The following is a 27,948-nucleotide window of genomic DNA, read 5'->3' on the forward strand; positions in this document are numbered from 1 at the left end:
TGTTTGTGTAGTTTTCTCTTGGATTCTCGCTGATTCGTCGATTTCGATGATCTCTCTCTCTTGTAAGGTAATCTTGAGATTACGAATGATAATTATCGAATCTCTTCGTAAGACGTATGCAGCTTCAAATATTGTTTAACTTTATTAGAAATCAAGATGATACTTTGTACGCATACTTCATTAAATATCATTCGTATCAAAGTATAATGTACGAATCTAAATAGACCCGCAATCCAAAGTATCGTTCGATAATTTAATTGACAATATCGTGGCTCCCGGTTTATCAGCCTAAGCGACTAAATTCATCCTTAGGTACCAATAATAATTTTCGTAGAATTTATATATCCAACCGGAACACTCTAAAGATTAAACGGTTCGAACTAATCATTCTTAAAACTACAATAAAAAAATTTCTGTAAATCCGCGAAATCACCGTTTTCCTGAGTCGGCGACACGATGCTAGTCTGCTCTCTAACCTGTTTCCGACTCGGTTCCCAACCGTTCGGATTCAGTAATTAGGTAAACTGCGCTCTAAGCGGTTCGTTTGCTTACGTGCTCCTCGCCGTTTACCCGGCTTAATTAATTCTCGCAATGGTGGCACTCTTTGCGGCCGAGATTCATCGAGCGTGTTCCAGGCAGGCAGGAGCACGTGCCGTCGCCAGAGCGGACTGATAGAGACTGGCAGATGAGCTAATGGATAATAGGCGAACACCGACGAACGATTGTTCGCTGGAGCGATCCGAATGGGCGCCTCGTGTGCCTCTCTTCACGTATACTCGTGCACTTGAATCGCGTTCTACCTCTTTTTAAAATCCTCTCGTCTCGTTCCCGGTAAATGTCTAGCGACGCTTCAATTATCGAGACAATGGACACGCGTGACTCTCTCTTTCTCTCTCTATCTGCCTATCTTCAGAGCCTCGTCCTCCGAACAATGTGGCGTGTCCATTCTGCGTGAATTCCGAGAGAGAATCGATCGAAGGACCGAGACGAATCTGGTTCGAACGACCCTGCGATAGAAAATAGATCGTATCCCAGCGATTCGTCGAGAAGACCAAACGTTTAAATCCCAACGAAACCGGATAACCGGATTTCCCGTACGAATAAAATATTCCATTGAACGGCAGCCAGCAAGAGAGAAGGGATCCGAAGAGATTCGCGAGAAATTCCGGTCTCTTTTTCGTTGCCAATTACACGGGGCCGTCGTCAAAGCGTTTAATTCGATGAAAGGACGACCTCGTAATAATGTCATGGACTTTTCTTTTTCATTTTCCTCCGGAAATGATTCGCACCGGTTCCCAAAGGAGCCGGATATGTCGCTCCCTTTTCGTAACGCGACTACGTCGCCACTGTGTTGCTGGTTCGCTGTTCTCGCGCGTACACGCGGCTGTGGCCTGTTCCTCGTTGCAAACTCGCGGCGGATCACGCGAGGTTAAAGAAGGTCTGCCTCCCCGGGTTCAGGCAAACAGGTTCTGCTCCTTTTCCGCAATGACGGGGCCGCGTTAACGCGCTGACAAATGGAAATGGATTCCAACCGCGAGTACCGTTTTCCTTCTCGCCTTGCCATCAGCTTCCGACACAATGACTGCTGTTCAAGAACTAACTCGGCAATGTATCTATGTCCTAGTATCCTCTGTTTTACAATCTCTTTCACTCACTTCAAACGAACTACGTAGACATTCTTAGCACGCATTCTGTCACGTTCGCTCTAAACCTTGAATGGTCATGAACTCTTCTTCCCGAGCCATAAACTCGGTCCATCCATGTATCTTTTACTCGAAGTTCAATTTCTCGTAATAAATAGCCGTCAAAGATTCCTCTTGGTACAATATCCTACAGAAATTTTGGATGAATTTTAAACAAACTCCCGCAGGTTGAATACACTTGTCTAAACGCGAACGTATCTATATTACATTGTCCAACGTGAATTTTGATTTTCGATATCTAGAAAACTTGACAACTTTTCTTGCATCGACGTATTCAGGAAACTCTCCTCCGTCTGCTAGAATTAAATTTGACTTTGAAGCGTGTTTGATTTTCATCGAAACATCTCGTTTTTGATCAAAGTCGTGCGTTATTACAGAAACTAGCTATACGAATTGCCTGTAGCCACCAAAGTTCCTATAAACGAAGTTCTAAATTTATATTGTCACAAAATGTTCAATTTAATTTCTACAGGCATATATAGTATATATATATATGCCTTGGCTCGCTACCTGGAGCAATTTAAAGCAGCTCGTCCCGATCCTCAGACTATCATATCGTTCCGACACGCGGAACGTTCCCAAGAAGAAGTAAAAGAAGGAGAAGAAGAAGAAGAAGAGAAGAAATCTGCGGAGAATAAGATCGTTGAACTTTGCTAAACGCCAGTTTGTACCTCCCTGGTTCTTTCGCGCTCCGATAGAAGATAAAGCGGCTGTCGTTTCCCGAGGGGGGAGGCGAAGAATCCGTCGAAGGTAACGAACGGCATGGCGTCGAAATTGAAAGGGTTCCCACGAGGTCGCAATCCACGATCGTTAAACCATGTGTTCGTTCGCCGATTTTGCCACTTTATTCTCCTTTGCTATTCCACCATTTCCGACCCGTAGCTTTCGAAGCTCGTTGTAGTTTCAAAGTCAATCAAAACTTCTAACTGAATCTCGTTTAATAAATCAATAAAATCCAAGGGTGAATGGAATTCCGGTTTGATCTCTCGATTCGACAATTTTCTACTATTCCGTGTGTTGCCTGTTGAGCGAAGGAAGAGAGGATGTGGCACGATAAAACGAAAAGGGTTTTTTTTTCTTTTTGCTTTTTTTTTTCGCTAGACGAAAAATTCACGAGAGAGCAGAGAGAAGACTAAACCCGAGGTTAGGCACGGCTAGTCGGCCATATCCATAGGCATCGACGAGGACGCGCAGGACAGCGTGTTTAGGGTCGATGAACCTTCGTACATCCGCGTTCGGTGCTTCGCGTATACTTTCCCTCTTTATCTCGCAGACCGTGTCTTCTCTCTTTTCTCGCTGCCTCCCCATAGCTACTCTTCTCGCTGCTTTCCATTCCCCCCCTGTTCGCTGCACTTTACCCGTTCTTAGAGTGGCGTCGCCGCCTCTCGCGTGCCTCGCCGATCGAGGGTGAAAGGACCCTCTTCTTTATTTTTCTCCTTCTTTACGCTCGCTGATGCGCGTTTACGATGCTTGACGACGCACTGCTATTGTCGTTCACCGATTCACCGGTTAAATTAGAATGTTGCTACCTTTGGTTACGTACATTGGTATGCAAGTGTCAAACTTCTCGTTCCACGTACATCATGTACGCTGCAATCTACAAGTACGATTCTAAAGTTACAATATAGTAATTTTGGCATTTTCCTGCGCATTGTATAAAACGAGGTATTGTGATCTCACATCTTTTGTTGTTTTAATACTTTCAATGCATCTGTAGAAATGCATCAAACTTTTATCCATTCTATTTTTTAACGTACAGCATTTCATGTTTCCTACTTTTTCAATTCTATTTATAATTATATCATATTAATTGTCTCATACGGGTGACAGTTCTTCCGTCGCTATGAAACGAAATATTCGTCGTTTATAACAAGAATAATCCAGGGCCCACTAAAACGAAAGTTATAGAAAGTACACGGGTATCGCGCTATAAAAATCTACGAATTCACATCCAGTAAATTTTACCTCGTCTTTCGAATATTGCTCCAATTTGTAACGTGTCATGTAATAGAATATTCTCCGCTTCATACAATGATACGATATCGTACATTGCATTAGATCGTATAATGGTATGTGTACCACATAATCGAATACTGTACCGATCGGATGTTAATGGAAGTCAAAAGCGAAAGTGCGAGCAGGGAAAGCAAGAAACACGCGGGCTGTTGAGTGACAAAGAAGCCAACGGCGGAGAGGCGAAGTGAAACAGCGGTTTCAGAGATCAATGAACGATTGTTTCCTACCTAAGCCTCTCGCGTCGTTCGTGTTCTACAGGTTGCACCGCGCGTCGGTGAACTCGGCACGCGTTTCTTCTCCGCGTCCGCGTTCTTTTTCTTGTCGATTCTAATCGAAAGTGCTTCGTTCGAAGAGAACCGGCTCGATTCGTTTTTCTTTCGCCTCTGTTTCCACTCCCGACCATTTCGTATAATACGCTGTCGCGATTAACGAGCCTTATTCGGCGGATGAACGATTAACAATCAATTCTATTTAACGTCAGAAATACTAAAATTTCTTTTTCCTTAATTAAAACAGTAGTTCAAATGATTAAGCAGTTCGTCAATTTACGTACAATTTTTTATAGATCTGCAACAGTGTATTTCTAGGGATTTGAATAATTTCTTTAGGAAATGCGTGTGAAAGCTTGTTCTTCTTTTAAATGACAATAAATGCAGTATAATATCTGCTGCTATTCTAGATAAAACACTGAGATATATTTATTTTCTTTAAAAGTCAAAAACTTGGGGATAATTATATATGTTTATGAAAATAATGATCTTTGCACATTCGCTAATGGATGAAAATGACCCTATTGGACTTCTTTTCTGTATGATGCTTTTGATAAAGTCGTTAATTTCTTTTTTCTTTTATTTCGTGGAACTTTACTAAAAATCTTTGTTCATTCTTGTTACAGGGATTTGGAGCGGGACTTGAGTTTATCCGAGGACAGCGAAGATGAGACAAGCAAGGTAATAATATCGTTAAATTATCGAATACCATAATATTCTATTTTGTGGCATTATTATTGAATTTGTAGTATTTATATTAATTAATTCGTACTTGTAACAATTATTGGATTAAAAGTTCGGTTAAAGAGAAACGTATGTGAAGATCGCGATCACAGTGATGTTATAAAATTAATTGGTAATCGTTCCGTTTTTCTTCCACAGGAAACGTCATCGCGAACGACAAGGGGAAACAGAAGCCCAGACCTCACGGTCGAGTAAGTATCCCGTTTATCAATACGATCGCTAATTAATACTCCTGTTATATGGTTCCATTATCTCCATCCAAAATTAATACGCCCACCTATTTATAGCTAATTATCAACTTATTTTATCATCCTACCAGGGCGATATACAGGGACTATATTATTTCTCAACTTGAATTTATCACTCTCGTTATTTTTACTATATTATTACGTTCAAAAACTCGGTCTATTAACGAACAGAATTTCGCATCTAAGTTATATTAAAGATAGAGAAATGCAATTTGAAACAACAAATAATTCCAACTGCTTTATTATTTTTTAGTCTAGAGATGAAAATAATAAGTTTTAAGTTTAGAGTTGACAATAAATTTTATTTAATCAGACACAAAGTTGAACATTTCACGAATTTGTATTTATTAGAAAATTATTACTAATGTTCACAGTTTATCAGCACCCCTAATACCAGCGATGACACCGGCCCCGCCACCTCTGGCACCCATGTCACCCATGGGTCCGTCACCGGTGGGTCCTCTATCACCCACAAGGCAACTGAGTCCGATCAGACCTCCGTCACCGCCGAAACAATTGACTCCCGAACAAGTGCTCTCACCTCCGCCGGTGAGCCCGTTGCAATCGAAAGGTACTCCAAGTCCAACGACGCATCAAAGGCCACCCAGTCCTTCCGTTCAGGCTCCACAAAGTTCGCCAGGTAGCGCCAGTTCAAGCTCTGATTCCGGCTCTGATTCCGGATCTGACAGCAGCGACGATTCTGAGGATGAAGCCGACACCCAGCCTACCAAAGGCCCTTCCACTCCTCCATCGGTATCACCAAAGAACGAAAATTTGATCGAAGAACCGCCGCCTGCGATCGAGGAATCTAAACCGAGGTGGAACCTCAGTTCGTTCTTCAATAAGACCAACATGTCTCACGGGGAACAAAATTCGGAAAACAAGCAAGCTCAGGTATAGTTTTCATCTGTAGTTGACATTTATGTTGGTGTTCTTTGACCTCTTAACACACATGGTGGTTTCGTATTGTGAAAGTGAGAATTCATTGGAATGACGAACGATAGAGGATCGAGCGGATGACGAATGTTCAACTTAGAGCAGAGTTCCTAAATCTTTGTCCAACGACGATTTCTTTTCTCAAGGAAATATTTTCGTCTTATTAACCGGGTGTAATCACAGAGTTAAAAGTCAACAAAGATAAGTCAATCTCAATTAGGTTTGTCATAGTCCTTGCGCTTGTATCTGCAATGATATCTTTAACAGACTTTATCTTTAGTAGACACCAGACACTTACAAAACAGGGTATTTTTCAATGAAGAAAGTATATTTCTTGTTGATTAGCTACCAAGTGACGAGATAACTCGTTTTCGCATGTTGATATAAAGGCAATACATTTATTTGTAGTTGTTCGACCACTCGCGGAGAGTCGTAAATTCCCGTTATGATTATGCAATCGATGCTACGAAATGACCGATCCCCTATTTCGGTTAGGATAATAGAGGTGGTTGAATTAAGTATACACTAAGTTAGTAGGTTACAATTTAGAGTTTATTGCAACAACTTGTAGACACAGATAGTTACGCTCGCTGCGTATAGATATAAGTTAACTAGGTGATTGAACTAAGGGTAGAACCCGATCAAGAGACGTGACTGAACTAAAGATAAAGGAAAGCTAGTGGTGGGTGTGTAGCATATGGGACCATGGGATTTGTTGATGACAATTTTGGCTAGGAAAATGAGGACAATAGGCATTGCTTCTGATTGGATAAGAAGAAGTTTGGTGGATAAGAAAGGGTCTTAACCGCCACCGAGAGAAAGTTGCTAGCGGGAGATACCAAACGTGAGAAAACTCAACTTTTTTGTATCTTCCGGAAACAGACAATAAATTTAAGGAACACCTGAAATAAAAGATACTTGTTCGATCTGAAGGACCCTTACTATGGAAATGCCAAGATTTATGGTGGGTCCCGAAGGTTATTGAGGGTATTAAGGGTTGTATAGAAATCTTCAACTAGAAATAATCGAAACGGTCCTCCAAAAGTACTTCGCAACCTACAGAATAAGGAACCTAAAATCTAGAATCTAGACTTTAGATTTTAGAGTATCGATTGAGAGGAACGTGTCACGTAGAAATTTGACTACACGTGGTAGGAATGTGTGCTGTATATGTTATCCTCCTAAAAGTTCGGTATTATTGAGAACTCGAAGAGTTTTGTAAAAATTGTTGAAGAGGTGAGAGAGTTGTACGAGTTCGGTGAGAGTTCTTGGAAATTGAAGAGTTATCCTGTGAGTTATAGGTATTGCTGCTTCATTTTTATTTCATTGTGAAATCTAGTCTCATCTGTTACAATATGTTTACTATAGTTGGACTATCTTTAACTTAGCTGATTCCTTTAATTAATGATCTTTACATAGATTCAAGATACGACATCCTGTACCAAAATATGTATACATCTAACGACAGATATGTATCCTCATCTTCATCCTCATTTCCATTATAAGAACGTTTAATCATTTCCACTAGTAAATCGAAAAAGATGTGCTTGTTAAGAGGTTAAGTGTTTTATGTTTAATTGATATAATTCACAGTGGTTGGTGTTTGGATGTGTGGGTTAAGACATAATCATAAACTTATATGATGCTTGCGAGTTCATAATACATGGAAATACGAAGCATAATAATCTTCTGAAACTTTAACCGAGTTCAGCGTAGTACCCCATCAAACTTTGTCCAACTTCGAGTCCCGCTGTGGACTTCAATGGACATTCGTAACAGACTGGCTCGTTTTCTGAATCAGGACATTTCATCTAAATATATTTTTGCCCTCTGGTATCGGGACAGTTACATTAGAGAATTACTTTTTATAGGATTGCAATAGGCGAGAAGGTTCTCCGGCGGCGACGACGGACACTAGAACGCACAGGGAAAAGGCAGCTCATGATTGGCAGCTGGACGAGGCCCTGAAGAGTACCCGCAACGCCGCGATGATCAGCGTGCTGGACAGTGACAGTGATCGTCCCTCGGATCAGGAGAAAGGTCAGCCAGCGGAGGAAAATCGGGCTCAGCCAGAGAAATCAAAGGTGGTGGACAACAGGAAACCAGGTCGACCTCCGGGTCGTCCCAGAAAGCTCACCAACAAGAATACAAAAGCTGGTCATCGGACGCCAGAAGAAAATCTGAAAAATGGCAAACCTCGCAGCAGAGTGAGAGGAGCGGGTAGCCCCAAGAAGAAGGCGCCTCTTTCAAAAGCCACCATAACGACCAGTGATGATGGAAGCGATGACAGATCACAGGGAGCCTCTAGCGACTCGGATAGCGATCGACCGACCAGGGTGTCACCCGTAGTAGTCCCTATAAGCGAAAAGAGAAGATCCAAGTTGAGCGCGTCTTCCAGCGAAGACGAACGTCCGCCAAATAGAAAAAACAACAGTGCCTCTGAGGATGATAATGCACGCTGGAGAAGAATGCCTATCAAAAGGAGTAAACTGGCAGATTCGCCAAAGAAACAGGAGAAGAGAAAGAGTCCCGCGAAGGCTAAACCTAGAAGGTCCAATTCACGGGTGACCAACGTCGTCGGCGGGTCCGATTCTGATAGCGAGTCTGAATTGTCCGTGAGAAACCGTATTCAGGTTGCCAGGTAAGTGTCTTATATATCGAGGATCAGGATCTTCTTGCACAATTGAAGGGGTGGTAAATTATTGTGCAAGAGGGCTTGTACGATAAAATTGAATTAAGTAAAAGGATTTAATGAATTTGATTTGTTGTGAATATAGAGTACCTCCAAGGCCAAGGGCACCGCCAACTAGAGCTACTTCTCCAGAAAATTCAGACAGCGATAACAGCCCAGGTCCGAAGTTACAGGAAGAGGACGCGGGTAACGTACAGGACAAAAAGAAAAGCGACACTCTTCGGAAAGTATTTTCATCCTCTATGGGAGGAGGAAAGGTCGGAGGTAAAGGAGGGAAAGGCGGTAAAGGCGGTGGAAAATGTGGCATCTACGTGGAGGAATATACCTCTGCGAATACACCGACAGGAGGAGACAGTCCGTACAAGCGACCGTCATCACAGGCATCCAATTTGATTCAGTCTTTCCCACAGCTCACCTACGTGAATGGTGTGCCAAGTTTGCTCTGCAGGATCGACCTGAGCAAACTTCCGCATATATCGCAATTGTCGAGGGGTAAAGAGTTGAGACAACGCACGGAACTTCCGGACACGAGGCCATCGTCGAGACAAGCCTCGACGCTGACTTTACAGGCCCCTCGACCGCCTACGCCGGAGGAAGGGGAGATTGTCGATACGCCACCGCCTCAACAACTAGCCTCCGACACGAGGATTCACGGTGACGCATTGTTGGTCGACGGTGACCTTAAGAATCGCGCTGTGATCAAGGGCGAACTTATATCGGACACGAAGAGTAATTGCGGCATCGGTCTCGGGGCTGGTGTCGGCTGTGCAGGTGCTAGTGGATGTGGTAGTGGTGCGGGTAGCCTGCCCAAGAGCAAACGTAGTCCGAGTTGTAGTTCAGTGTCCAGTTTCGGTACTGTGTGTTCCGCGGAGACTAAGACGAAAGAGTCGGGTGAAAACAAAGAGCGAAGAAAGAGAAAAAGGAAATATTCTGATGCCGGGTCAGTTACACCTAGGCCATCTTCAAGTCAGGTACTAAATAAATGACATTTTTCATTTCCCATTTCGTTTAACATCGTTCATATTTGTTAAACAATGGCATTTTTGCTAAATAGCAAAGTGAAATACAACCAACGAATCACGAACGGGAAGAGAAACTTGATACCAGTTTATTACCGCCACCACCTCCGCCTCAGCGAGTGTATTATTCCTACTTTAATCCTCAAAATGAAGTTTTGGAGGATCAGGATAGGTGGTGAGTGAATGTTTCATTGCGTCGGTTAAATTGGCAATTTTGCCTATCGGTTAAAAAGGTGCGCTAAACTCACGCCCATAGGATGGACCCTTTATTTCATTTTGCACGTTTATGTGCGAATAGGGACCAGAATCAGTACCTGATGGAAGCGAAGCGGCTAAAACATAGCGCTGACAAGGAATGCGAACTCACGGCGCAGGGTATGCTTTACCTAGAAGCTGTTCTCTGTTTCCTGCTCACTGGAAACGCCATGGAGGCGGATTCTGTCACGGAGAGGGCATCGTTCACCATGTACAAGGATACACTTAGTCTTATCAAGTGAGTATATTGCAAAGAAAACCCCAGAAATAGAACAAAGAGTATCCCTTAATTAAAGTTACTTCCGTTTTCCGCTTGCTCTACTTAGATACATCTCATCTAAGTTCAAGAGTCAGCAGAACAACTCAACAGAGAGTTATATACATAACAAGCTGGCCATTCTAAGGTGAGTACGCACTTTGAGCTTTTTTCTCCTATCGTGATTGTACGAACGTGTTTCAAAAATATTGTTGTGTCTCGTTTGTTTTAGTCTCTTTTGTCAATCCCTCATATATTTGAAGCTATACAGATTGCGCAAATACGAAATCAAAGAGTCCCAAAAAATTCTGAACGAGTACTATCAAAAGGTATGTGTGCCGGACTCGAACGCTTCATCATAAAATAACAAATTATTCGATTATCTAATAAAACTTATTATATTTACTATCTTTAGGTTGCTCAGACAACACCGGTACAAGTAGAAGGACAAGGGACGCCATCTTTATCCCCAACACCATCACCAGCTGGTTCTGTGGGTTCTGTTGGTAGTCAGAGTTCCGGATATAGCAGCGGCGAACTAGCAAATCGGGGAGCTGCTTCGGGTCAACCGCAGGCAGCTCCGTCGTACGTTAGTGTTCCATATATTGTTTATAACGCTATGAATAAGCAAAATTACCAATTTAACCTGCTACTGAACTGTCTCGAACTGTGGGACCAAGCAAACGCTTTGGTGACAGATATGAATAGAGGTGAGTTTCGAGCATTCGATCATTCATATACATATTTCCATATTTGAGGGATATATAGCTAAAGTGTTTGTATTGTCATTTTGTACCTGCAGATTTCTTCATTGAGCTGGATGAAAGATTGGGACCCCTAACATTGAAAAGTTCATTGCGCGATCTGGTGCGCTACGTTCAAGCCGGTATAAAGAAGCTTCGAGATCTCTGACCACAGTGGCATAGCCCCAGACCCCCCACCCCTAATTATATTACTTCTCTCCCACAAAACATGGCCACGTACCCAACGATGTACACGTAAAGATATGTAAAACGATCTTTGTGGACTTGGAAGACGTACGGAAGATCGGCAATCGTGCGATTATAGTAACGTAACGCGCGTTGAGAAAATCGTGGAGCAAGAAAAAAAAAAAAGAAAACAAAACAACGGGAGACGTCGAGTATATTCTCAATGATTAAGGACTATTCTGGTGGGGAGCAAGAATCGAAGGTGGTCTGGGGAGCAACGAAGAGACTGTTGTATTCGATATAATTATATTCGAAAGCTCTAATCACTACGTTTCTTCGTTCGGGGGTTTGTGAATGGGCGCCTGGCATTTTTTAAAACTTCTAGCACCAATTTTATAGTCAATTCAGAGTTATTCGTCTAACAGTGAAGGAAGTTAAAAGAAGAATGATCAGTACCGATTCGTGATCGGTCATAGAGGGAGCCTTTGTATCCTGTGTATAGCACGCGTTACTTATTTTCGAGATGAAAATGGACTGGAAATGTAAAATCGGAGGAGAAAGTGATCGAAACGAAGCAATAGAAGAAACATACGTTCGAAAAAAACGAAGAAAGAAACGAGGGCAAAATACTGGTCCTTATTTTTTTCGGACTAAATCAATTTTGTAAGTTAACAGATGAGGTCGACAAACAAAAGGAAAAGAAGAAAATGAACTGCGAAGGAAAGAAATGACGGAGAAGGAATAAGAAGTGCCACAGAAGCGCCCGTGTGTTCTCGCTTTACGGTGCGCCGTAGCCGACGTTACCTGAAGCATGAGTTTCGTCCTGGCGATTCGAATGCGACGAATACACAAGGATATATATATATATGCATATAGTTTATTACCTATATAAATATATAGATAACTATAAATATATAGATACGAATATATTTAATGAAAAGAGAACCATCGCGTCACGCACGTCAGTGTTCCGTTTTTTAGTAAATAAAAAGGAAACAAGAACAAAAGAATATGGCGATCGTGAGATCCATGATGGATAGGTGAGATAGATGAAAAGAAAAGAAAATGGAGGAGAGATAGAGACGGGACAATTTAGTGTAATGTGATGCATTTCTCTTCGGTGGAGATGCACCGCGAGCAACAAGATCAACAGATTGATCCAAAACCGATACAACACTACTGCTATTATGTCTAACGTCTGTGAACGAAAGACATGACTCTTTTTTGTAGATAGGTTACGAAGGAGAAAAAGTAATTTAGATTAGATAATTAATACGCAACAAGGAAAAACAAAGTTAAACGGTAACAGAAAAAAAAAAACAAAACAACCAATATATAGTATTTACATTACTTAGAATTAACCGGGGAATAAGTAGAGGTTCTAGTGATGAGATGAAAAAATAAAAGGATTTTCAGATAATGATATATAGTGCATATACACCACATTATAAATAGTGCGATTATAAAGGAAGAAAAAATATGAAATGACAGAAACAAAGAAAGCGAGAACAAACACCAAACGAAAAAATAGCGCGTAACTCTCATTACACGAGACGTAAGAAGAAGAAAACAACAAAAAATAAAAAATATACCAAGCGTAATGAATAAGTAAGTTGCTCATGTGTATATTTTTGTAAATAGGTATTTGCGAGTGCCGCCGCCTTGAGGGTGACCTGTCGACGTTTAAATTGGACGCGACAGGCCGGCCCGCCCCAATTTTTGCTACCACAAATGTTATCGAAAATCAAGAAATTTCTGGTAAAAAGAAAAGAAAAATATTAAAATACACATACACAAGATATTACATGCCACCGAATTTGTCCTAGAAGTTCTATCCAAAGTCCAATTCTTCAGAAATAACTGTACTACGTTACATTTTTTTTGTACATATATACTTTTTATTAGCGCTCGTACTATTATTACTAATTCTTTTATTGTTGTATTTTTTACGTTCGATACAATCGACCACCCTTCATCCGCCTCTCGCGAATCGGAAATTGTATTTGTTCGATACGCTTCCGTTTCTTTTCGTTGTTCCGTCACCGACAAAATTAAACAAAAGAACGAAAAAGAAAAAAAAAGAAGAGAAACCGTTATGTCGCAAGATACGCACGCAATTTAGTGTTTTTTCCTATATTTTCGCAGCTATGAGAATGTAGGCTTAAAAGTATACGAGGATCGAGTGTAAAAAAGGAAGAGATAATTGACGAGATAAACGTTTTACCTTTCTCGATAAAACGACGAATTCGATTTGATATGACCATTGTAACGAGACGAGAACAGGAAGATAATAGCAAGTGGAAACGTGTTAGCAGTTAATTGACTAGCGAGCGAGCATTCAACTGGGAGTTAATAAATCGTTCTTTGGACCAGGATCGTAACGAGCAATGTATCTCGACAATTAGTCAAAACATATCGAAATTGAATCGAATTAAATTCCAAAACTCCCGGGAGCCTTTCTGTTAGAGTTTTTACTAATAATACGGAACGTGAGAGATGTTGGACCAATCCGTATAGACGTTTGATCATAATGCGCTGTGTCGGTCGATTAATTGCTAACGCTTTTCTACGAGTAGGATGCAAGTAAAAAGGGAAAATAAACGAACGGACGAATGAAAAGAGAGAAAAGAGGAACGAAAGAAGCATACACGGCGGAAAAAATGCTGGAACCGTGACAAAGGGATCGAACACGAGTTGACGAGACTTAGGGGGGCCCATATAGAGTTACTAAGAGTGGTCCAATAATGGTTTATGGGATACAATTTTATACCTCGTATGCGCGTGCACACGGACTGAAGGATAAAAGAAACTAAAAAAAGAGATCTATTAAAAAAAAAAGTTTTGATATTTTCGAGACACATATTTATAGCGGATACGTATAATATCAGGCCTTTCGCTCTCGTCAGCCCGTGCTGTGAAAATGTAAAGACGAATACGCGATACAATGCAAACGTATATTATATATACAGACGTACAGGTCGAGAATTTTGAACGAACTTTGCAACACGTACAATTTGGCTATTGCAATGAAATCGAACGCGTCCGCGCTTTTATCGAGAAATTAGTTGAATGTGAGGATGGATGTTCTGCAGGGTGCAACGTCTGTCGATCGGTGTAACGCGTCATTATTAATTAAAAATTCTGTGTTTTTTTTTTTTTTTAATCCCTTTTTAAACGATTTTCTTTTAAAACTTTGTTAAAACATTAAGTTTTATTTCGTACGATGTATTTTCGTAGTTTTCTCTTCTCTTATCGCAATATCGCGTTTTTTTACGATTAGTTTCCTTCTGTATAAATCTTTCATATTCTTTAATTTAAAATATCTTTCTTTTTCTTATTATTTTATATTAAGATACGTTTAACGGTCGTCGCGCAGAGAAATGTTCTTTTTGGACAAGTCCTACGTTCCTATCGACCTCCAAAGATAAAGAAAAACCTAGCGAATGGTGCTACCTTTCTGATATCGCCACGCTCAGGTATTCCTTTGATGGGTGGCAGAGATTATGTATCCGGAGTCTACGCGCGCTTACGTGGTTCCGCTTTTTCTCCATCCATTCTCTTATTTTATTTCTTTTTTCTTCTTTTAGTTTCTTCTTTTTGAACCGATCAATAACGATCGATTTATATATCGGGCTACGTGAACTTTTTCGCTACGGTTTAATGAAAGTTTATCGTCGCCTATATATATTATATTATATTATATTATATATTATTATATATTATCATTAATATCTATATCTTTATTATTATATTATATTATATTATATTATATTATATTATATTATATTATATTATATTATTATTGATTTATATTGGTACTATTATCGTTATTAATTTTTGAGGTATTTATAGGAATGAATGGGGTATGAGAGTACGAGAGGAGGAGAGAAAGAGGTGCGTGTCTTGTGTGCGTGCGTGCGTGCGCGTACGAGAGAAGGTGAGTTTGGGGGAGAAGAGTGGAGAAACAGAAAGAAAAGTGGAAACCGATTGAAACAACGTATGTCGCAATGACAACTGTATATTCTACGTATTACAGCAGCAGAAATGATTATTCGATAATTGAAAGATGATATGTCGAGCGTATAATAATATACATATGTATGATATACACATAATAATGTCGAAAATGTTTCAGTTAATTAAAACTGTTTGATTTCTGTCTTCTTTACCCGCTACGCCGTAAAACTGTAATATATTTATATACATGTATACATACGAAACATACACATACACATGGAAGCGCGCGTGCGCGCACACAGAAAACATACACGCACGCACGCACACAAATATACAACATTGACATACTCGTACAGGAGAAAATCCTCTTACCACCATATATGTAAACATAAAAACATGCAATCATAATTATATTATTATATTAATAGTAATATACGATCATTATTTTACTATACTCTCGTATACGGTCGTATCGCGTGTAGTACCTAACCGATTCCGTAAACGCGTTGCTCCAATTTCACAGGAGAACTCTCTGGTCCTCCAGAAACGTTCGTGGTTGGAAAAATTCGCCGTCGACCTTGAAATACCAGAGCGTAGAGGAAGATGTGGCTGAACAAGAGAAAACGAGAGAACATTTTACAATGTCGTTCAGATCCTCGTCTTTCGCGACCCGTATTTCTATATTTGTATGATATACATTGATACGACACGGAGGATAGACAGACGCGAATGAGGGCGGGAGAGTTCGCGTTCACGGTGACGAGCAACCGAACACTACTAAGTAGCAACGAGCAATGCACAAGCAATTTATTAATTAGTTAACATACCGCGTAGTACGATCGACGCGTGACAGGACGGACTCTTTACACGATTCGAAGGGTAGTTTTCCAAAGTGAGCCGACGTCGCAATAATTCTTTCGAAAAAAAAAAAAAAAAAAAAAAAAAGAAGGGAAGTAACCTCCACTAACGTTCGCCTCTACTTTTCGAACGACGCTCTAGTGACTCTAGCGAACTCTAGTCTGTCTCGTTCTCCGAAGTAGACTCTACCCTTCACTCGTGAGGGTCCCACTCAGCTGCCAGAGAAATTAAAATCGCGCGTCGATCGGTCACGTTTGATAGAGATCATCTCAAAGAGACGGCCAGACAGATAAGCAAATGAAACGAGCAAACAAGCAAGCAAACAGACAGAGAGAGAGAGAGAGAGAGAGAGAGAGAGACTCGTAGGATCGAAAGGGAGAAGCGACGAATGAGAGCGTGAATGGATACGGAAAAGAGAAGCCGTGAGAAAGAGAGAGTGTGTCTATGAGAGTGTATTATGCGAGAAAGGGATACAAAAAAGTGGAGAACGAAGCAATAAAGAGAGAAAGAATGAGTGAAAGAGAGAGAGAGAGAGAGAGAGAGAGAGACATAGAATGGCAACCGCACCAAGGAGAGACCAAATTCGCTTAACGAAAGCTAATTACTTGCTTTTTATTTATTTTAATTATTAATATTGATTGATTGATCGATTAATTAATTATTGTATTTATTGGCGCGGAAGGCTGAAAGACAGTGGGATTCGCGGAAAGAGAGAGAGAGAAAGAGAGAGAGAGAGAGAGAGGGAGAGAGAGAAATTAAGAAAAAAATACGTTGATCGATCATCTAGCATAAGTACTCGATCCAAAACTAGCCTCCCCAACCACGAAACACAAGAATGGACTGATCAACAGGCTTAATACGAGCAATGAAAGAAAAAAAGAGCATTAATCATTGAAGAATCCTTTAGTTGTTACTTAAGCTAACTTAACCACTTAACCTTTACCGCTTTGATAGGAATGGAAATGAATTTGAAGAATGGGATCGAGGGGCAGAGAGACCGTGTTACGTGGGTGTGCGAATGCGTCGATCCGATCGTTCGATCTTTTGACCCGTACGGTACGTGAACGTACACAACATCGTTTTTCCGATCTCGACGAACGACGTTCACGATTGTCAGGCGATCTGTGGGGAACTGCCACGCACAATTCCGCGATCGACCAGATCGGATTCTAGCTTTCTCGTTTCCCGATCGTAACATCCTTGTTAACATTTTGCAGATAGCGAAAATTATACGTAGGACTGTTTTATACAAGACACAGTTTCGAAATATTATGTCGTTGCAACGACGCAGTCGCAACGAAGCTCTGCAATTGCTTCGACCGCAGAGGTTCAATCGACAGAATCTTTCCGGGAAGGAGAGAAAACGGCGGAGAAAACGCGATGTCGAGAAAGCATCGGAGGATAAGAAAGAGAGAACAAGTTTGCTAGTAAATTTTGACAGAAAAATTGTACAGGTTGTCGTGTTCGTAGCATTCGGTGGAACTTCGGGAAACGAAGGCTGAGATCCTATGGTCGATCGCGTCTCAAGGGCAGAGGTCTTCTCTTTCTTTCCGCTTTGTTAGATCTTGTTCGAATGGACACGCGAAGATCGCGATTGCGAATCGAAATAATATCGGTTCATGTCGGACAGATTCGCCTCGAGACCGATTTGATACGCGCTAACGAGCTGCGGTTAGGGACGGGGGAGAAAGGAAGGGAACGAGAGGAGACGAGAATGAAATAGAACGGGGAAGAAGACCGTGACAATATATACATATATACATATATATACATATATATATCGATATATTTGCGAGATATTTTGCGAGCAGGGCTTTTTTATCTATTTTATAGTAATCTCAGCTTAAGCGGATTGTGAGGGAGGGAGAGAGTGAGATTGTTTTGCTAAACGAGAGATACAAAAGAAAACGCAAACACGGCGATTCCATGGAGAGAATAAAGAATGGAGAGAAAAATAGGAATGCAGAGACAATGAGAGGAGGAAGAATATAATTGCAACAAAATGGATAGGAGAGGAGAGGAGAGAGAGAGATATAATGCGCAGCTGACGAACGGTTTATAAATTGCGTACATAAAAGATAGATAAATAACCGTTGACTAAAAGAAAACTGATGACGGTTTTACTATGTCGTATACTCTACGTTTTGTTTGTTTTGCGCCTTTGGCTTGCATTACAATTAATCTGATTATTGTAATAATAATGATAATTATTATTATTATGATTGACTTGATTGATTATTATTATTAGTTAATATCGTCATCACCGTCATTATCATTATATTCTTATTATCATTATTATTAACTTTATTACTAATTTTATTATTATTATTATTATTATTATTATTATTATTATTATTATTATTATTATTATTATTATTATTGCTATCATTGTGTATATGATATAAATTGTAAAAAGAAACATATAACATATTCATTTTACGGGGGATTTACGAGTCCTTCGAATGAACAAATTGTTTAAAATAAACTGAAGGAATAAATACAATATTGACCAATTAACATCCATTCTTTGATATCCCTTCAAAGCCCTGAATTATTATTATCGTTTGCTGTCGGAAACGAATTCGAATACTTTGTCCGTCTTTGAAATTTTCTAATAAACAGCGATCGTTTTCGTTCTCACAAAACAGAGCACGTATTTGTTATCTTGAAAGTGTCGTCGCGGAGTAAGATTATACTTACCGGAGCCTTAAAAGTTAGCCTCGAATAATTCGGAACGCAGAAGGACGTTACAAACTGCATTTACCCATAAAAAATAACTTTTCCATTGCGATTGAAAGCGCCGAAGATATTCACGATGATCAACACCGAGTCAAAGCACTCGTTTAACTTATTTAAGAATACCTCAAGCGGTGAATGGAGAAATGGGAATTTCTTTTTTCCTTTTCTTCTTCTGTGTCATTCACAGCCGCCACGTTGTAAGAAGATCTCCACGAAGAATGCCAGTGTCGAAGCGCACCGTCCGAAAACCACAATATAAAACGCAGAGTTTCCACTTGCTTCGGTTTCATCGCATCGTAACTTTTCTTCTCATCCTCTTTAGTCTTCTTGCACTCGCGCACGTATCTGCTCATCACCTTGTCCCCCACCGACGATCTTATTAATCCACTCCGCGACAAGTGCATCAGCACCGAGTTGAACGAGTCTCTCGATCAGGTCGCACCGCGTACGTCGAGTACGAAGCATTTGTCCCGTGTTTCGAAAGGTGAAACCTCCAAGCCGAAAGCTATCCTCGATAACCTCGAAGACCTACCCGCGGCAGAAGTCACGTTCCTCTCCTTTTTCACATGATACGAATCCCAATGATCCGAGGGTACACACAGTACATCGTGAAAAATGGTGTTTCCATATTCGCACATATCCGTAGACGTTGACTGCAGCTGCCCTTAAAGCGTCCACAGAATCTACAGAATCTACGGATATAATGGAAGAATAGGCGAAATCAATAAAGAAGATAAGTTACTTTGAAACGCAGTCGAAGATAACGTAAATAAAAGAAACGCCGTGATCGGACAAACCTTCCACGGAACTCGTTCACGAGGACGTGACATAGAATTATTTAACGCCACTCGTACGACTTTTAAACTCGCGCGTGCTATTCCTCGATTTGTAAAACATTAAAACATAAACACGGTAATTATACCGTACGGTAATAAATAACTCGCATTACGACATAGAATTCATAAAGTTCAAGATCCTCGCGTGGACTGTCTCGTTATCTGGATACCTGGTCAGAATACTGATTGCCGAGTTGACGTGCAGATAGGTGGTGGTCATGTTCGGTTTGTTGGAGGCGTACTGAATATTCAGTAACACGTCGTATTCACCGTTCGCCACCAGGGGCAGCAACTTGTAGCAACGAGTGTTGTTCGCGTAGCCGGTTAACTTCAGGCTGGCGTACAATTTCGGCAAGTGTAATTCGGTCACTATGCCGTTTAGGCCGCTTAACACGCTTGTCTCTTCTTTGTTCAGGATCGATTGTCAGCGTCGAAGGGTTGTCCACAGTTACTGCCTTCAATTGTAGGTGTTTTCGTTTTTGCCAAGTCGAAATTGTCGTAGGTTGTTCAACGTAGAAACTTGCTGGAACCGCGTTAGCTTCGAGTTGCCAGAGATAGAATCGTTTTGAAAGTTTCAATATTTTTGCGTTTCATGGTAAAATTGGAGAACACGAGAGAACTTTAAAAGCAAAGATTGTCAATTAATATTTTGTTTTATTATTCTTCGTAAATTGAAAGTCGTAAGTTGAAAAGTTACCCATTTTTCTTCGTTCGAAAGATCTTGTTCTCTTATGAAGAAATTCCTTTGTGTCCTTTCCAATTTGTTAAATTATTTAAAAGTTTTGTAGGTATTGAAATAATTAATAATGTCGATATTAGTAGCACAGTAAGTATTCAAATAATATCAATTTCCTGTTTAGTCGCGAAAGGAATAAATAATTCTTTTATTAAGCAATGCTATTACATGATACAATTATAAAATTAGTTATTATATATGTTATCGTGTACATATTTAGTAACAACTTATACCAATAAAGATAATTCGCCATTTATGTGATAGAACATGTCTGTGTATGGCATATTTTATTTAGAAAGATGAAATTGCTGCGTGTGATACTAATTCCATGGCGAACGACTACAGATATTTCACTTTATGTGCTGTCTTCTCCTATGCCCTTGCAGTGTATGCATGACAAGAGAAGAAATGTGCATTGGAAAGGGGAAAGGGAAGAGCAAGAAATCGTAGAGATTGCTTCAAGGTGTAATTAAATAATAGAAATAAATTGTTTCTATTTGTATTGATTATAAAAACAAGAATCAGGATACTGCAAGCAATGAGAAGCAACCAACAGCAATCAGCAGCGACGATTTTCTTGGAAATGAGTATACAATGAAAAATGAGATTATTTATTGTAGAAAGAATTATATAAAATGTACTTGGAAAGAGTTTCGATAGATCAGAGTAGTTTAGCAGCATTTCACAGTCTCGTTACTTATCCGCTTTACTGTCAAATCTCACAAAAACTCACCAAGAAACAAAAATATAAAAATGAGAAATAAATAAGGCCACGCTAACAATATAACAAAGATAGCAAGGTAGCTTCCCAAAATTTTGGGAAATATCGTATTTCATGATTTATCGAAATAATGCCACTTCCTATGAAATCATGTCCTCCTGATGCATAGTCGCAAAATCGGCCCAAAGTTGTGAACCAAATCTCGAAAATTCTGGTTTCGAAAAATTCCTGTAATATGACGTAGTTTCCAAGAATCGATGAAATTATGCCATCTCCTATGATATCATGTTCTCCTGATACAAAATTGAAAAATCGGACCAAATTTTCACGATTTCGGCTCCGAGAAATTCCTGGAAAATGGCGTCATTTCCAGGAATCACCTCGATTGTTCCTGAAAAGTGACGTCATTTCCAAGAATTACCAGAATTGTGCCACCTCCTGCTCCATCACGTTCTCCTGATACAAAATCGTAAAATCGGCCCAAAGTTTTGAACCAAACCTCGAAAATTCCGATTCCGAAAAATTGCTGGAATGTCGTTTCCAAGAATCGTCGAAATTGTGCCACCTCCTGCTCCATCACGTTCTCCTGATACAAAATCACAAAATCGGCCCAAAGTTTAGAACCAAATCTCGAAAATTCCGATTCCTGGAATGTCGTTTCCAAGAATCGTCGAAATTGTGCCACTTCCTGTGATATCATGTTCTCCCGATACAAAATCATCTGAAAACCACTGCGTCCAACAATTTTAACATCGAAAATCTTTTCGTTCAATGCCTCCGATTTCTCGAGGATTTGTCAATTCGTTGCCTTCCCATAACGATCTCCACAACAAAAGCCAGAGTCCCTAAAAGGTATCCAATCGCCAATATATAGAAGCTGAACAAGACATGATGCATCTCCAAAGTCTTAAAGCTTTTATTTTTGTTCAGTTGCCTTTTCTTCCACGCCCAGCGCGTTTTTCTTGTACTCGCCTCCTTCCATTTTCCTATAATTCCACCTTCCACCGTTCTCTGAATCATATACGTTACAGAAACAAGCAATGGCCAGTCCTCTCTGGTCTTGAACACTAGCGCGTTCTGCTGTATTTTCTTAGATCGATAAAGGCGCGCTTCATTGTGGATCCTCATGTAATGATGAAGACAGTCACCTAAGCAGGCGGCGCATTGCGATCGAAACACGTGCTCCTTGCAAGCATAGTAGGTGTCCTTGTGGAAACGTGATTGTAGTTCGGGATCCTGAAGCTCTTGACCGTGAAATATCGATCCGTAGATTTGGCAACCAGACTTCTGTGAACGATGAAACTTCGTTAATATTAAAACTAGAAAACTGAGGTTCTTCACAGGCTAAAATACTTCATTCCTTAATGCAATGCAAAAACCACTTTGCGAGATTTTTTCAAGTTTAATGCCAAAGCACCGGTTATATGATTTCATCGATATCGTTTATCTTTGTCTCGTGCAGTCAACCGTTGTTGCAAATAAACGGCTCAATTATAAATACAGTGACTCGCATTAATATTCGCATCAATAATACTATTTTTAGTTATTTAATAAAGTACGTGATTAATTCTCTAGCCGCGGGGCTTCTCCTATTTCATTAAGAGTCTCTCTGTGATAAACTTATACAAAATATAAATTTCGTGCGCTATTTCTTCTTTTTGTTTTTGCAGGAAAATATATGAATCATCCGTGGTTGTAGTTTTAAATGAACAAAGTATGTGTTTCGGCTAGCTGCGATATTTCTTTTAAAATGCTGGAGAACTATGGTGTTCAAGTATCGACACAAGGTACACCGTGGGTATTCGTAAATTGCTTAAGATCATACAAGTACCTTAAGATCCTCCGATGTTCTAATATTCGGTAGAGAAACAGGAATGGTAAGAAACGAAGCCCAATGACTCTGGTGCAGCGCGTTCATTATCAAGTACAATATGAACGTACTACTGAAGAAGATCCTGGTGGAATTGGTTCTCGGCAATCTATGTACGGCGCCAAAAGTCATCAAACGTATTATATTCAGGCTAGCTTCTATGAATCCCTGGTATTTCGTAAGAACCAGAAGGGCGATCACGAATACAACAAGATTGGCCGCGTGTATAACTGGCGATAGGAAGGACATGATCTTGACAAACTCTGATATTTCTCCTGCTCGTTGCGTGAACACGCAAAGACCGTCGTCTCCGTGAGGATACGTGTGTCTGCAATAAAACACATGGCAATCGATATAAAAGGGAATTCCTTGCGTTTAGTTTTCAAGTAGATTCTTCCGACATGGTCAGACATTCGATGTATCTCTTTCATTCGAACGTTCCTTTCGGTACAACGTTCACGTGTTTTAAATTATAAATAGAATTTTGCTAATTTATGGAAAAGAAGAATCGTGATCGATCACGGTTCTTTGAGTTAATTTAAAATTTAATATACGACGAGGAAATTAGAAACAAAGTGAAAAACGGCTTCGAAGAATATTTCAAAAGTAAGCCAAGAGAATTTTGGACAAATGATGTTATGAGGCTCTCAGAGAGATGGCAAAAGGTGCTAGAAGAGAAATGATCATACATTATTTAAGAAAGGTACACAGACGGAAATATATTTTATACTTGCCTCCTATTTAAAAAACGAAAAGAACTTCCCGAGCAACTTAATATAAGTTTTGTTGTTTAAAGTTTATTTAGAGTTGGCAATTTCAGGAGTCTTCGTCGTCTTTGGTTTGTTCTATTGCTACGCCATAAATATGATATACATATAGAATAACGCAATATATTTGTGTTATCAATAACTGATAAAAAACTAATTTTTTCTCACAGACTAAAAGGAGACACGACCCTGAAAGGGCTAATACAAATTCATCGAAGCTTCTACATACTTATGAGCAGCAGCGTATGCGTGCCTATCATTCCAAGTCACATAGCATTATGGAGGGTTAAAACTGGAGAAACACGTACTCGACCTTCCATGTATTATACAGGCTCCTCGCGTTCATTCCTATATCCACCTCACGAGTAGCCAAGTCAGCCATCATTCCCACCATAGTTCCGTGACTGCCAATTCCTCCTAAATTATACGGAGACCCAGTGTACACACGCACGCGAAGGCTCGCGTTCAACTTTTTGAACACTATTTTCAGGATTTCGCTATTGTCACCGGAGAACTGTTCCAAGCCTCGTTTAGTCGGGTCTATTTGAAGATGCGGCTCGAAGGATATGGCGTTCGTTCGGACCTCGTATCCGTTTAGATCTTTCGTTTTGTCGAACATCAAGTCCTCGCATGTTCTCCAATCTTCCACATTCAATTTATTATCATTTTAGAATCTATTCACACTATTTCCTAAACGTTCTTACTTTCTTAATGAATTTTATTATCGCGCAGTGGTACAAATTTTCGTTTGACTAGTCTGTCGCCAAGTTATTCGCTAGTTTGTTGCTTTATCGTCATAAGGGAAACATTCGACGACGACGAATGTGCTTAAACGTGCAAGAATGTACCGAATGCACACAGTATGTGTTAGGTTGTCCGAAAAGTGTCCTTCTTTTACAACACGTCTTTTACAACGATGCGTCTTTATACGAAGGACGAAACCTAATCTGTCGAACGTTGTGATATTTATTTTGATAGAACAGAATGGATCGTACGTAATTCCATAAAATAATTGTTGAAGTGGTCAGCACTTCTAATGAAACTCTACATCTGGTCTTTTTACTTTTCTCAAGCACCAAAGCCATCGACAGCGTATAGACAAAAGACTGGAACGAAGGCAGACCATAAACAGTGGACAGGCGATGATGGCTTCAGAGCTTTCAGTTATAGGGTAACACTGTTAGCTTGTGGATCTGGACCAGCTCAAATTATATTCCTTCTTGTATTTACACTTCTGTTATTAAATATATTTTCTACTTTACAATTTATCCACGAATTCTTCTGTTCACACATCTAATAACCTCAACGGTAATCTTCAACTGTGTGATATTGTTGAAGTGGTCATCGCTTCTAAGGAAACTCTACATCTGGTCTTTTTACTTTTCTCAAGCACCGAAGTCATCGACAGCGTATAGACAAAAGACTGGGACGAAGGCAGACCATAAACAGTGGACAGGCGACGATGGCTTCAGAGCTTTCAGTCATAGGGTAACACACATAAAAGATATAACTTAGAAAACACGAAGCTGGCACCCCGCTGGGGGTAGCCACCCACATGCTATATTTATTTTATTTTTATTTACCAATGAGATATGACACTTCACCAAATGTACTTCAGGACAAATTGTAAAAACCAAAAAAAAAAAAAAAAAAAAAAAAAAAAAAAAAATAGGGTAACACTGCTAGCGTGTGGATCTGGACCAGCTCAAATTATATTCCGACTTGTATTTACACTTCTGTATTAAAATATATTTTCTATCTTACAATTTTGTTGGAATACAACGATATTTCACGCATAGGCACAATACCCTTACACAGACACCTACACAGGCATTTGTACAGGACACTTACACAGGTCATACTCATTACTGTATAGAGAGTGGGGTTCAAAATATTTAAGGGATCATGGGTCACTACCTACGTCTAGTCTGAGAATAACTGGCCAACAATCAACAATTCTTCCACACGTTGTTAATTATATCACTCGCTTATATACGTCAGGTTCTGTAGTTCTGTTTAATAAACATCACCGAATATTATTTCAACACAAACATTGTGTTTTCCACAGATTATTAATCTTAACTTTAAGATTAAATTCTAACAAATTTATCCACGCGTTCCTTCGTTCACACATCTAATAACCTCAACAATAATATAAAACGGAAAATGTCGTGCATTCATTATTTCCTTATAAAACGAAAGAAACTTTCCGGACGACCTAATAAATATGTGTGCAAATATTCAAAATGGAGAACAAAGCGAATGTCAAATTAACAATAAATGCTATCTCTTCAGTAGCGTCGAAACGGAGTTCGCAGTCTAACTACAAGTTAAGCGACTCACCATCGTGGTATTTCTTTTTCAATAATGTCCAAGGATGTTCACCGCGCCCATGGAAATGTCCAACGTTCCTCCAAACTTCAGGCGCGATGCTCGAATAAGGATTAAAAGTATAAAGGACGATTCCTTCGATCGGATCGATGCACAGAAATATGGTGGAAAGTCTGTCGTATTCCCAAGCTGTCCACAGGAAATTGTAAGCGTTCACACAGCCGCGTTGCTCGGTCTTCCTGTCTATCAGAATATGGAAACCCTGGAAGTTCGACCAACCAGAGTCCCTTGTCCTTTGCAAAAGCAATTGAAGCATTGGCTGCGAGGATGCAACCACGATGAATTGGTTCAATTTCCAAAGCAAATATATCACAGAGAACTGTGTGTATATCGTGTACGAATATTTGCTCAAAGTGAACATCTCGAACGCCGTTGATTTCGATTCGGAGATTAGAGCAACCGGTATATCGTTGAGTAGAGATCGTTGAAAGAATTCGTCGTATTCGCCAGCTAATAGAAGAGCGTCGTCTGCATGGAACATCGTGCATGATCGAACGATTGTCATCTGAAAATGCGCTTTTCGTATGATCGTGTATTTTTGATAGATAAAAGAACATACACGTAATATACTAGTAGTATACTAATTTCGTTATGTATAATCGTCTTTGAAGAGAAATTCCTTCTACCTTCCTTTTACCTTTCGAGCCTGTGTATCATACAATGACATTGAAAAACACAAACTATCGAGACTTGTAATTATTATCATGATATACAGGGTGTTACAGAATTTATCACGCGTAGGACAGAGAAAACATAAATATAAGAGTCCTGCATTACGTCGTTTCTCGGATAATATTCTACAAAATTAAAGTTGAACTGTATTTTAAATCGATCAGTTCTCAAATACTTTTTTTCCGCAGAACGATGAGAAGATTCGATTCTTACGATGCGAAGAGAAGGAAGGTTTCCATTTAAAAAAGTAATGCAACTACAAAATGAAAAAAATATCGCAAATACGTAGTTCATTTTCCAGCGTTCGTCGTTCTCCTCACGCTTTTTACGAGACAAACGCTGGCTAATAAATCCGTGAACGCTCGGCATAGGCAATTAGTTCATATTTCTTCTCAAGTTATGCCGAGCAGTTGTTGCAGCATTTTAATCGCCAACATCGTCATTTTAATCGACCTTGAAACATACCAAATATCCATTTTTTTTCAATTAACGGCAAAGCCATCAATCTATAATAACATGGACGTTTCATATGTTTCAATTCATGTTTTCATTGCAATTATAACTTGAGTACCGTTGTATCAATCAGCTCGTTGTAAGTGACTTTATTTCCAATGGTCGCATTGGCAGTCACCGTAGAGATTGATAAGACAATGTTCCAAGACTTCCAAGTGAGCAAAGCCATAGTTCGCGAGACGCGGTTAATAACACACAGCTGGTCGTTGCGGAAGTTTCTTTACTTTTTCTGCAAAATCATGCGCGAAGTGCACGAGGCAAGCAAAGTCGGAGTTGCCCTTTGCAACGTTAGGTCAAGTGACGTTAATCGGACTTAATTCTCGCCGCTAAGAATGAAACTGCACTGTTCATTCTATAACTTTGTAGAATTCCCATCGGACGAAATCACGAGTCAACTTAATGGATTCTGTTTTACAACATCGTGTTACGTGCTTATTTAATACGTCCGAATGTCCCACGGGATTAATCGTTACGGTACAACGACAAACAATGTACTGATTCACGTCACCGAATAGCATTCCCTTTCCTGTTGGACACCTACCATTTTCCTAACAATTGTTCCATCCGATAGTCATCTAAATTGACCTGTGTCCATTTTCACATATAATAATGTCTCGATAACGATCGCTCACAATTTTCGACCGTGACATTTTTACTTTTTATCCGTATCTCCATTATTTACCAAAAATGTTCGTGTCACGTTGTAATTACATAATACTTCCACTGACGGTAAAATGTAACGTTTTCTTCTTAGAAACAATTTTTATTTCTACTTTCCATTGTTTCTTTCTTTTTTATTTACCAAAAAAAAAAGAAAAAAA

The 27,948-nt window shown here is 39.8% G+C and overlaps 2 protein-coding genes and 1 pseudogene across 10 annotated transcripts in view; 1 reads left to right on the forward strand and 2 right to left on the reverse strand.

Annotated features, from left to right (window-relative positions):
• The window catches only part of LOC132907675 (AF4/FMR2 family member lilli-like), a 162,615-nt gene extending 150,169 nt beyond the window's left edge, over positions 1 to 12,446 (forward strand). For 7 of the 9 annotated variants that reach the window (XM_060960988.1, XM_060960989.1, XM_060960992.1 and 4 more), the window contains 11 exons: positions 4,615 to 4,669; positions 4,871 to 4,923; positions 5,355 to 5,874; positions 7,788 to 8,557; positions 8,694 to 9,579; positions 9,663 to 9,802; positions 9,926 to 10,120; positions 10,179 to 10,286; positions 10,371 to 10,467; positions 10,554 to 10,848; positions 10,941 to 12,446. In XM_060960988.1, coding sequence (XP_060816971.1) covers positions 4,615 to 4,669; positions 4,871 to 4,923; positions 5,355 to 5,874; positions 7,788 to 8,557; positions 8,694 to 9,579; positions 9,663 to 9,802; positions 9,926 to 10,120; positions 10,179 to 10,286; positions 10,371 to 10,467; positions 10,554 to 10,848; positions 10,941 to 11,050 — 3,229 coding nt within the window. In that variant the 3' untranslated portion in view covers positions 11,051 to 12,446. Of the gene's footprint in view, positions 1 to 4,614; positions 4,670 to 4,870; positions 4,924 to 5,354; positions 5,875 to 7,787; positions 8,558 to 8,693; positions 9,580 to 9,662; positions 9,813 to 9,925; positions 10,121 to 10,178; positions 10,287 to 10,370; positions 10,468 to 10,553; positions 10,849 to 10,940 lie in introns of those variants that run through there. The other 2 variants (XM_060960990.1, XM_060960997.1) reach the window with 2 other exon arrangements.
• Positions 12,447 to 18,511: 6,065 nt separating this feature from the next.
• On the reverse strand, positions 18,512 to 20,158 carry LOC132907942 (uncharacterized; annotated as a pseudogene).
• Positions 20,159 to 21,573: 1,415 nt separating this feature from the next.
• On the reverse strand, positions 21,574 to 27,929 carry LOC132907719 (uncharacterized). The gene is made up of 5 exons (XM_060961082.1): positions 27,186 to 27,929; positions 25,895 to 26,447; positions 23,860 to 24,193; positions 22,746 to 23,112; positions 21,574 to 22,201 (listed from the first exon to the last, which is right to left on the reverse strand). The coding sequence occupies exons 1-5, from the start codon at positions 27,294 to 27,296 to the stop codon at positions 21,683 to 21,685; spliced, it is 1,884 nt and encodes a 627-aa protein (XP_060817065.1). The 5' UTR covers positions 27,297 to 27,929; the 3' UTR covers positions 21,574 to 21,682.
• Positions 27,930 to 27,948: the final 19 nt, after the last annotated feature.

The sequence above is a fragment of the Bombus pascuorum genome, chromosome 6, assembly GCF_905332965.1.
Source record: "Bombus pascuorum chromosome 6, iyBomPasc1.1, whole genome shotgun sequence".
NCBI lineage: Eukaryota > Metazoa > Arthropoda > Insecta > Hymenoptera > Apidae > Bombus > Bombus pascuorum.

Bases quoted from the DNA above. Each gene is read 5' to 3' on its own strand.
- LOC132907719 (XM_060961082.1), bottom strand. From the start codon at position 27,296: ATGGCTTTGCTCACTTGGAAGTCTTGGAACATTGTCTTATCAATCTCT. The intron at 26,448-27,185 runs GTACTCAAGTTA...GCGCATTTTCAG, and splicing joins ACGAGCTGATTGATACAACG to ATGACAATCGTTCGATCATG. The intron at 22,202-22,745 runs GTACTTGTATGA...CATCGTTCACAG, and splicing joins GAACATCGGAGGATCTTAAG to AAGTCTGGTTGCCAAATCTA.